This window comes from Buceros rhinoceros, unplaced genomic scaffold, assembly GCF_000710305.1.
Source record: "Buceros rhinoceros silvestris isolate BGI_N320 unplaced genomic scaffold, ASM71030v1 scaffold43519, whole genome shotgun sequence".
Lineage (NCBI taxonomy): Eukaryota > Metazoa > Chordata > Aves > Bucerotiformes > Bucerotidae > Buceros > Buceros rhinoceros.
Genome location: NW_010434037.1, coordinates 22,419 through 34,301, shown reverse-complemented (window position 1 = coordinate 34,301; position 11,883 = coordinate 22,419). Strand labels below are relative to the sequence as shown.

The 11,883-nt window shown below is 47.2% G+C and overlaps 1 protein-coding gene across 1 annotated transcript in view; it reads right to left on the bottom strand.

Moving 5' to 3' along the window:
* Positions 1 to 11,883, bottom strand: part of VRK2 (vaccinia related kinase 2) — a 39,452-nt gene that overhangs the window by 5,299 nt on the left and 22,270 nt on the right. The window contains exons 8-10 of the mRNA XM_010144309.1: positions 4,435 to 4,555; positions 2,674 to 2,732; positions 981 to 1,165 (exon numbers count right to left, since the gene is read on the bottom strand). Coding sequence (XP_010142611.1) covers positions 981 to 1,165; positions 2,674 to 2,732; positions 4,435 to 4,555 — 365 coding nt within the window. The remainder of the gene's footprint in view (positions 1 to 980; positions 1,166 to 2,673; positions 2,733 to 4,434; positions 4,556 to 11,883) is intronic.

Sequence of the window (11,883 nt, the reverse complement as noted above, 5' to 3'; positions counted from 1 at the left end):
TTTCCCTACTAATTGAAGGTTGTAAAGCTCTGGTGCCAAGGTTTTGCTTCCAAAGAGCTAATTTATGACTAGAAGGATATTTTATGTCTTCAGTTGCAGCAGCTACAAAACTCAGCAAATCAGAACCATCTGTGCACTGATACTTGAATCACCATTCATCTCGCAGCCTATCAGTCACATTAGTTTGCATCCTGCATTCTTGGCTCACGTACACTCGCGATGGTCCAAAGTTCACCAGAAATATTAAAAGCGAGCGGTACCCTGACCCTGCCTTATTGCACACGCGTCGGAGACAGCACCAGGGCTTCTGCGTACGGGGAGTTTGGCGGCAGAGGTGTGACGGGACTGACATTTCGCAGCGAGTCCAGCGAGGCTGCTAATTACCTCAATCTCCTCTTATTAAAACGTGGTTTTATTAACCGTGGTTTAGACTTAAAAGTACAAAAGGAAAATGGAATGCGATAGCTGTCGGGTTTTGGATTCTGCGTTAGCGCATCACATAGCGCGGCGTACCGGCAGCGGCCTTAAATCCCAGAATAATGCCTCCTCTATGCCGGGAGGATAAAGGCAAATGACAAAGAACAGTCTGAAAGCCAGAAAATGAATTAAATGCTTTCACTAATAAAGGTAACTTTGCTTTTAATCTGGAACGAAGGAAAAACCTGGCATTCGGGCTTGTCTTCAAGATGTTAGTGAACAAAGTCCTTGACTTCCCCATTATCCTGAAAGTAAATCATTCTCCACAGACCTACCGCTTTGAAGCGAGAGGCTGCGGGTCAAAAGGACCCGTGACAGTTCTTCCTCCTTAAGGGCTGACATCCCCCTTCCCAGCAAAGCCAGGGGAAACAGGAATTAACAAACATGGTGTATTTAAGGCAAAAGAACTGCTGTGTCAGTCTCATTTTGAGACCTTAAACTATTTCCTCTGCTACAAAAGAAAAGGCAGAAGTCAGAAATAATCCCAGACCTGTCAAACTTACTTTTGACGCTTTAGCAGCAGTGCGGTGGTTTTGTGTACCCGCCGCAGCACAGAATTCCAGAGGGCCGTCATAGTGAATTCCACTCGACTCCAGTCCACCCAGCAGGATTTTCTTGAGCACGGGATACTTCGGCTTCTCATCATAAGCTAAGCCATAAACACAGACCAAAAACTCGGCAATTTCACCTGCGGGGAGTATTTTAACATAAATGTCACTTGGTGTAGACCTCGAACCTCAGACAGGACATCGCTCCAAAGCAGACGCAAAACAAGACGACACGGTTTCAGCTGAAGACACGTTCAAGACACAGAACCGACAGTATCTTGTCTTTGAGACGAGGAAAGAGAAAGAGACTTGGAGAAACAAGCTGACCCACCAGCGCTACGTCTTGTTACACACACGACTAATTCCTATAGCACCCAAAGCTTCGAAAGTATAAAAATTAATCAAAATACTTTATCAACAACGTAATAGCTCTGTGTAAACCAGAAGTATTTTATATTTGATGGCTCAAAATACCCCTTTAAGCATTCACTACTCTCACACCGCTGTTTGAAGCTGCGTAGTTAACGCCTCTTGAATGCTTTGGAAAAAAGCAACTTGTAAACTTCTAATACTTGGACAAATCTTGGTTTTGAGATTACACCCTGAACCAGTCTAACAGCAGCAGCGTTTTGATGTCGTTGTCGAGTGGTTCTAGAGAGGGAAACCACTGAAGGGGCAGAGATAATCCAGTAAGGAAAACGTACAGCGGGGAGCAAGCGTTTCTTTGAGTTGGACACCCAAGTGTGCCCTAAAACTGGAGCAGCCCAGCAGATACTAGTATCCGGTGAAATCCCAGACATAAAGATTTATTAAATACTTCTTTATTTCAGCAACAGGAGACACACATGACAATACAACCCGTCCACTCGTGCGCCTTTTCAAACGCGCTGCTTCCCAACCCCTTGGGTTACACGTGGCTTAGAGCTCTTACGCCACTCTGTGGTGCACGCCACGGATGAGACGGACCAAGATTCTTACGTTACCACGTGCCGCGGGTGGAAAATTTACCCCTCAATGTGTATTTCATCTACTTTGTACTTGTTTATAGGATGACACGGGACAGAAAAGAGTTCCTGCCATAACAGCGTTAAGCATCCCGAGCGTCCCGTTTCTGTAAACATCAAGAATCATTTATTGCAGTGACCAGCATTTGAAGGCAGCCCCCTGCAATAAACAAGCCTTTGTGCTAAAAACGCTTAAAATAGTAAGTTTGTGTGTGAAGGGCCTGACCCAGTGCCACTGAAGTCTAAGGTATCAGTTCAGTTAAATCACACCCCACCTTAAGAAGCGTGATATCTGACAGCGAACATCAGGTAACCACGGTGCCACCAGCCCAACACAGGTGCTGCCGGCTGAGTTCTGTTGGGCCAGGCTCTAAGAGGGGCTCATGGAGGCTGGATTTCAAGGCTGACTTCTGCATGCACGTGGTAGTTTGCCCTAAGATGGAGCCCAGTAACACCCCGTGGACTCAGGCCTGGTGAAGGCATCTGCCTTCACTTCACAGCTGTATTTCAGATCTTAAATGGAAGACTTCATTAAATCTGCATAACTTTTACTTATCTCTGCTTCCCCCAAAGACAGTATGACATCAAAGGAGTTTCTGTAACAGGCTACGGAGCGATACGGTACACAGCACAAGTGCACTTACTGCAGCTGCCTCCAGAAGAATCCCATCCCGTCACTGAACCTGGGAGCTCGTCCATGAGTCTGAAACAACATGAGAGGGCGACCGTTTAATGTGGGTTTGGAGCAGGTGATTCTTCATTGGGGATTTAGGAAGACAGCAAGTCTCAATTCCGAAGGGAGCGGACCTCCAGGATAGCTCATGATTCACAGTACTGCTTTGAAAACAAATTCTCCAGCGAGATTTTTAACTCTTTGCAGGCTGCTGATTCCACCAAGACCAGGCTTACAGCTAACGCTGCACTTTAAGTCTTTCTTTGCAGAGGTTTTAAACCTTCTAGAAAGAAAAATCTTTTGATTTCAGCTTAATGATTAACATTTGTATTTGACTAAGAACTCGTAGCTGAGGGGCTGAGAGGACAAGACAACTGGTGAACAGCAGAGCTACAGGTCCTGTGCTGGCTCCTGCCTTCCAGCTGCACCCCACTCACCAGGCCCAGCCCCTCTTCCTCACCACCACGGAGGTGCTGCAGTGAAGGGCTGCCACGCTCAGAAGAGACCTGGCTGTGCTGCTTAACGTACTCCTCAACTATTAGCAACTGGATATGCGCACGCATACCAAACAGAGTGTGTGCTCTGAAAATACAGACAAATAAAAGGGGAGACCTGGGCGAGTTACCGGGTATTGGGAATGTCATTCAATAGAGCATGAGGGTATTTCTGATAAGTGGAATCTGTGTGGCTCTCCCTGCGTTTCCTCAAAGCATCTGCCTGCTTGGCACCCTGCAGACGCCAGCAATCTACGGGTTAACTGCAAGGGAAGAGCTAGCGAAGCAGCTTGATTGATTAAATTGATTTCCCATTGAATTGTCTAAGTGTTACCTTGCAGGGGGTTGTGTAACGATCAGAACTTCTAAAGGAGAAATATTAAACGCAACACACGGTGTCAACATTTACAGATGCAATCTGCACTCTCCCGGTCTGCAGGCGAGCGCCGGTGCCACGCTGCATCTGCAGATCGATTTCGGTGGCTCCACTATCCCTTTTGTGTACCTCTGTGGTGACTTGCCCTACTTAAAAAGTTTGCTGCCTTCTCCCATTGCGATGGAACAGTTCTGGGTAACTGCTCTGCTGTAGGAGCCTGCTACAGGCCACACGGTATCACGTGCAATTACCTCTCTCGAGTGCCAACTGTGAAAGCAGAGAAAGAAAACACTAATACTCTCTGCTGCTTTAGTGAGTGCTAAATGAGTCATGCTGGGGAAAAGGGAAAATTTTAATCAAGTTCCCTCGGATTTTGGTATTTAATTGTTCGTAATGGTGGTAGGATGATATAACGTTAAAAACCAACAGAAAACCAACTGAAAAATAGTATCATACAGAAAGTGAAAGAAATTGAATGCACACGTGGAAAAACTTCCGAGATGTTTGCACAACAGTCTGTACAAGGAAATGCACCTCAAGCTTCTACTTGTGCAGTAAGGCCCGTGCTAATTCAAAAATGTTTTCCTTTAAAAGAAGCAAAGAGCACACAGCAGGCAAAGCGACTGCGTGCGCGCATCTGGATCCACCAGCTCCCTACGGCAGGACACGCGGGTGAGGGGACACACGCCCACGGAGTTCACAATTTCAGCTGCTTCCAACATCTCTCAACTAAGGAAAATGGTTTTAGCTTTCTCGTAGGGTGCTGTTCCACAGGAGGCAAAGCTGACTTCCGCTAAGCGCTGGGGACATTGCGGGGTGGGACACGTGTGCATGTGTGTCCATGCGTGTGTTTTATTTTTACTTTGTTTTCGCCGTCTTGACAGCTACCGGGTCCTTCAGGTCCTGTTCCCAGGGCAGCTTCCCACATAACCATTGCAGCATGCAGTAGCCAAGGATTTCAAGGTCACCTCGTCTGGATGGGGCTAAAGTGTGGGGAGGGAGGGAGGGAGGGAGGGAGGGGGAAGAGGAGAAAGAAAAAAAAAAAAGAAAAAGATGAAGAACCTCTTCTTAGGAAATAGAAAAGACGTTGATTGAACTAGTGTTGATGAAATATGAAAAAGCCAACTGGGCAAAGTGTTCTGTTTACTCAGCTGGATCAGCCCTAACCCGCCCCGGCTTTTGGCCACAGGCCACAGACAGGCAGAGACTCGCTGCTGCTGCAGCGAGGGTCAGTTTCCTCACCTCCTCCAGCTTCATCCTTCCTCGGTCTGGCCTGTCACATGGACTTGATCCCCATGGCCTCTGACATGATCCAGACAGCCCATAACCGAGTACCAACACTTTCTCAAAGAGCCAAGCAGTAAAACAAAGAAATAAATGTCTGCGGCTAAATTGCTAACACATGTTCCAGGAAGTCCATGGGGTCCACATTGGTCATGCGGGGACCCTGCGAGTGCAGACTAAACACTGATGGCCTTTCCTGTTCTCCGACGGAGCTGTTTGAACTTGGAAGATATGACAAAACTGCCATCTAGTGTACACTTACACACCCGAGCTGCCTCCTCAGCAGTCCCACCAACTCCTTGTGCAGTTGTAGCACAGGCTAAAATACTCCAGCAAGTCCTGTGTAAACTTCCCACTACTCCTGCCACACAGAAGGTCCTTCAGGAACAACTTACTCCAGTCCACACACCCCAAGCACACACACTAACTACAGAGTACAAACAGATGGAATTCAACCAAAACCCAAACATCTTCAGGTAACCGCAGCGGATCCGCAGCGTGACTTTTCCAGGAGAAAGAGGGGTAAAAGTGCAATACCAAAGGAGCTGCTGTTGCTGGCCGCTGCGTGGAGGAACCCGAGCAAGCAGGACTGTGGCGGGATTTCTCTGTATGCATTTGACCTGCAGCCTAGAGCTGGCAAGTCACGACCTCACAGAACCTGCAAAACCAGAAACTGCTAATCGCGGTTAAAGACAGGCAGAGGCAGGAGCTAAAATCATGCTTTTCCAACATGAACTTGCACTTTCCAGGAAGGAAGGAAGATTTCAGATTTGTTCGATGCTTTAGCATAAAGCCTCGTAGCTGAGCCCCACGCTGTTAATCCCGCTGTAAACAGATATCATATTTTATAGGGCTTCATTAAATACTTTCCAGAAAGTCACTCAAACTTACCTTTTAATTTAAGAAGTCATCTGCTAAAAGCCATGGTGCCAAGACATCGTAACTGTTCCTTGTTACCGTACACGCGTTATGGTAAAGGCAGAAGATGAGTTCTGATGCACTCTCTCTCTCAACTGCTATTAGGCCACGGGATTATTAGAGGCCCTGCAATCTCACAGAACGCTTTGCTATCCCTCGGGCATCATTTATTTTCCGCATTGGCTTCAGCAACATCCTAATGCAAGACTTGGCTCTCATATTAAAATAAACCCACAATCTCTGCCACTCGCTGTTCTGTAGTGATTTCTTCAGCCATAAATCTGCGGGTGGCTGTGGAACAGCTCCATTCATACACGTGTGTTCACAACTCCTGGTCCAGGACGGCAGCGCCAGATTACGAGCAGCACGTGTGATTGCAGATCCTCTGATTCTCACACAGTGCTTTTCTGGCACCTGCCTGTGTACGATGGGCTACAGAAACCGGCCCTTGGAGGAAGCTTGTCAAAATTCCAGTGGACCATCTTTTTCCACAGAGCCACTAACTGACAGGGATCTGCACAGGACGCTAAGTCAGATCTAAGAGAACTCCTTTACTGACAAAACAGCCCCCAGAGAGGGAAGTTTACTTCACAGTTGGCGTGACTAATTACGCTCTCGCCCATGTGCCATTTCCTGACACCAGGGCAAAGCCATCACCAACGGGGAGCTGCGTGCAAGACTTCACGGACACCTCCCGAAAGCCACGGCAGTCAGCTCGGAGAAACACAATGGGCACAGGTAGACAAGCCGTACACCTCAAAAAATACACAGGGAAGTGTTTTACGGAGAGATGGTGACTTCCTGCGTCACTGTCTCCCAGGTCACCGCAAGTCTGCTCCAGGCAGATGGTACCTGTGGGAGCACAGGAAATGTCAGCCTTCGGTTATTTGACTGTACCAGCTTGTTCTTTCTCCCTGCTCCTCCAGCAGCTTGGTATTAGGGATGCTAAATTCCTCAACTTTTTAAATCATTTAGATACTTATAAAAAAAGTATTCAGCTAACTAACCTGTAGTGAGTTCACATTATCTATGAACAGTGGAATTACTACACTTTCACCCCAAATTAAGCACTAAACACATAAATTTCAGCTATGTTTACCTGCAGAAATAAATCTGCTAATACAATTGGAGATTACAAGAATTCTTGATAAACAACACTGAGAGAAATCAATCTGGCTTCCCTTTAAATGTGATACCCACGCAAAAACACCACGATCCTGTTTGATAACGTGTTGCTGTTTCAAGTGTACACATTCAAAACAGTACTTATCCAAATCCACCCGGAGAAGAAAAGATCTTCTGTCTCTCCATGTACGGCATTTGGCAGCTATCAGAGCTCTATTTTCTATTCAGGTTACTAACTGAACATCACAGATGACATCACACCAGCCACAATACGTTGTCAAAACTCCAGTGCTCCCCAGAACTCATCTGAAACCCACGGAAAAATGGGAGTTTTCCGCTATGGCCCTTATTAAGCTTTCTCAAGCCTTTTGTAAGGATCGGGGAGGCTAACGAGTAACAGATGAAACGTTCTTCTATTATTTTTAATTAGCACTGTTACATTATAATCTCACCATTAGCGTCTCTTTAGATCGGATGCTTTTCATAAAAAGGATCGTTTTAGTTGCTCATATTGCACCTCCATGCAGTGGCGCCTCCAATTCTCAGTGGCATTCCACCATAGAAATTCATGTTAATTCACAAACAAACAGAACTCGTACCATCACCAGGCATCCGAGAGCCCAGAAAAGAAACCAGGGTTGACGTGACCATGGAGAAATAGAACCATGTTAAAAACGTATCATCGCGGTGTTTTAATAAATGAATTACAAGTGATAGAATGCAGAGTTGAGATAAAAAACCAAACCAGATATGAGACTTGTCAAAAGTCAGTGCTACAGTACTACAGTAGGGGCAGGAGAAAGGAGGAGACCAAAAGAGCTGGTAGCGAAGTCCTGCTGCCCCCCGGCACTGGTCAGCGCGAGGCGTTCCCTGCAGCGGGACAGTGACTGGCTGAGCAGAGCGGGTGGCCACAGGGAAGAGGTTGGCTAAATCCCGTTAGACCTACAATAAATTTTAGTCCCTGAAGGCTGTTCTGTACAGAGCCACCCAGTCTCAGGGCAGCTGCCAGCAGGGCCTGGCACAGTCTCTCCTCCCCACATGTGCAGTTGTGCCCTGTTAGCTTGGCACGTTGCTGAAGGACTCACTGACAATAGCCACCGGCATGGAACGAGGGAAAGAAAAATGCAGGGCAAACAGGGGGTCCCCACAACCAGTCTACAGCTCTCCCAGAGAACTCAGTCTGGGACCCAGCAATGGGTGACTTCCTGTGCGAGCTCCTAAACTGGGATCCTGCAGCTATATGCTCCACTGGCCATACGGCTGATGGGCACAACACACACCCACAGCTGTTCGCAGCGAGGATACAACCATGACTCCCCTGCTGCTGTCCTGCCTTGGCCGAGCTCACGAGCACACCATGAGCCAGCAGGTCCTGCAGGCCAGGAGTTCCCAAACTCCTGGACACAGAGCTGTCCTGGACATTCACAACAGCCTCGCCTACAGACACATGCACAGTGACGTGCAATCAAGCAGTGACACGTGTCCCCTGACCAGCAGGTCTAACTGCAGAGCCTCCGCGTTCTCACACCTGCTCTGCTGCACCCATCCTAGAAGAGCGGCAGGATTCCCCCTCAACAGAACGTGACATGGACAGAGTGAATAATCATCAAGACTGGGAGAATGGGATGTGCTGAAAGGGAGGGGGCTGAGGTCCTGATGTGGGGGAGAGAAGTTTGTGTAGTGAGAAGGCTGGAAGATGCAAGGGAACTTCTGCACGAGATCTGGGTGGGAGGTAAAATGGTAGTGGCGAGATGTGCAGGTACCTGGGTGGAAGTAAAAGGTTCCAAGCTTGCAGTAAGGAGAACGTATGGCAGGAGAGTGGGGACAGGAAGTTTTACTCCTCTTTCACATCTGCGTGGCAGAAAACAAATCACAAAGGTAAGGGCTGACAAGCAGCTGTGAGATTCGCTAACTTCTTCAACTCCTGGTGGAGAGAACAAGAGCCAAAACGAAACAGCCACTTCCCAGCCACACTCGCTGGTTGTGCTAAAAAGTTGTGGTGCTCGTCATATTTGTGCTGCTTCTGGCTATTCCTGGCAGGACAGAACAAGCTTGCAGACATGGTTATAGGAACCTGTTCAATCTTCTCCTTACTAAAGCCTGACTCTTCTTTCACTTACAACAACCTCCTGCTCCCTTTTCTGCTGGACACACATTTCTAACCCACCACTCAGAAACTAAACATCCTATTTATTTCACACTGCAAAGTTCCACCTATTTTTTTGCCAGCCTGGTTATATTTTCCTTTTATTTTTTAGGATTTACAGTTCATCCTGCACACAGTCCTTAGGAAACACGTATCAAACTGCAGAAAATCAATAATTCATTTGACTGAGAAAAAATCCAGCGGGCTCCCTCTGAATCCTAACGCTACATGGACAGACGCCAATAAACCTCTTGATCCAGAGCGCTTTCGAACTCCACGTGGGCTCAGAGAGAGCACGTTTCCAGGCATAGGTCTTCACATTCTTGCACATCCTTCCTCACAAAAGGAGCCCTGCATATATAAGGAAAGAGAAGGAAAAACGGACTGGCACTGAGCTGTGTGGACTTAGACGTAAGTTCAGCCAAGATTTTGGCAGCCCTCTGCCCTACAACAGAGATGGCAAAACTGCTGATAGTTACTGGGAAACGTTAAAAGGAAGAGGAGAGTCACCCTGAAATCTACGGCAAACAAGCGTATGCTGGAGGGAATTCAACCCAGACAGTTCATACTCTTATGTTCGTCGATGATAGCAAATTAAAACTGGTCTTATGCACTCGATGCACAGGACTGGAGTATTTAAAAAAACTCAATATGTTAAGCGCAGTATATCTCCAGAGAAATTAGGTATCGACTGCATGCCTCAGTGAGTAGAAAATCTACAAAAATCCATAGGAGGCATTGATCCAAATATTACTTTTTAACACTAACTATGTAACTATGTTTTGAACGTACTCTGGGTGCAGATGTAATTCTCTTTAATTATCAATCAAACAAAAAACTAACCCTGTTTATACAGTATGGTCTTTAAAAATTAATACAATGAATATGCTCAAATACTACACTAGCACGAACAATGCAGTTGTGCATATGAAATCTGCATCAAAACAAAAAGGGTTTCAACTTATAAACCCACACACTGGTGGCAATCCAGCCTCCAAAGAGAGGAATGCGGGTGGGTCAGATCCTGTGGCAAAGCCCAGCTCGGGCCCTGACAGCTCACAGCGAGCTCCATACAAACGGGGGATGAATGTGAGGTTTTGATGGACACTTGCAAACACTCAATAAGCCTGGAAGCCCCTGAGCGGCATCATGGCACGGAAGAGCCAGCCCGTGGGGTCCACACACACTGGGCAGAGCAGAGCAAGCAGTGCAAAACTAGAGGCAAAACTAGCACGAAGAGCCAAGACTCAAGGCAGGGCAGCTGCTCCCAGCCTTTCCCAGGTCAGAGAATTGCTCTTCAGTTCCAGCACAAAGTCAAAGCCACCAGTGCCTTCAGTGTACAACCAGCACACACCAAAGTGACTTGTGAAGGCAGCAATCGTCCACCTGCTGCCACAGGAACAGCGCATCTGACGCAGCCCTTACCAGAGGCGCTCAGAAGAACACGAACTAATTCTACCACCCACAGGAGTGACACCACACAGGCAGGAAACTCTGGATCTCAGCAGACTGCATATCCTCGGCACCTGATGAACTCCACGGAGAGCTGGGTTTGCCTCTCGGTTCAACTACAGACACACCAGTGCTGATGGAAACTGGTGGGAAATGGTTGCATTTGACTGGCTTTAAGTAACGAGGTTATCGGCTCCAAGCACTGCCAAGAGGCACATTGGAAAGCAACAAACTCATCATTTGCTTTTACGTTTCAGCGCATACCTCAAATCGCTGTATATGTTCAGGGAGCTACTTTGGGAGCAGGTCAAAGTGTTCTCATTTGTCCAGCTCGATACAGTGACTAGTACGATTCAGGATTTTTGAGGTCTGAGATACTTATGTTGCTACATATGCTCAGGAAATGCCCTCTGGAAAGGATCTCACTCATATATAAACTAACATTTAAAAATCAGAACTATATTCCAAGAGCATTGAAATAAAAGCTCTGCTCTGAAAAACTGGGTAACACCAGGATGAAGGCAGTCCGTGCAGCTTCAACTTGACAAGAGCAACGCAGACTTGGAATACTTTTCCGAAGGACACCCACCACACGGGGGACACAGGACCGTGCTGGGGCTCGGTCACCGGTCAGGAGTAGAGGAAACTGCTGAGCACAGAAACCCTTTGCCCCAGCTGTCAGAAGTCATTCAGTATCCTGAAACATCTCCACAACTCTGAACCTCGCAACAAAAGGTGGGATGAGGGAAACCAGTCGCTGTGTCCTGCCATCTTCACCTGTGCCATCTCCGACGGAAGCTGGATGCACATTGTCCCTGGGACATTGAGACTGGCTGCAAAGGGGAAACTCGGGCAACGCGACCTGAACGGGTTCAGGCAGTTCCACAGTCAGAGCTGAGGCATTCACTGGGAACAGCTGGGATTCTCTGCAAGGTACCAGATACCACATCTTGTTTTGTAGGCTTTTCTGGCAGGAGCATCAGAAAAATCTGTGGATTTTTTGTTTTTTTGCTTGTTAATAACTAAAAAATCATGAGGTGTAAAATGGAGATAAGCTCCCTCAAGCTCTTCCTGAACATTTTGTTTTCTGGAGTCCTCTGCTTTTCACCAACACCATCATGGCTTTAGATACTTGGGGGGGATAATCTCACCCTCAGACTGCAAAAGACAACAACTTTCCTCACACCTTGTGCCACCTGAGTCTGTAAACTTCCCCTACTCTTTTGAATAAAAGGATTCTCCATCCTGTAATCACATACCCATCAACAGATGCACAAACTAGCAGCTAGAACTATCCAACTGCCAAATCCCAAGTACTCCAGCTTCCACCCATTCCTCAAATAGCAGCTACATCAAATACTAGGACACAGCCACATTGCTCACGCT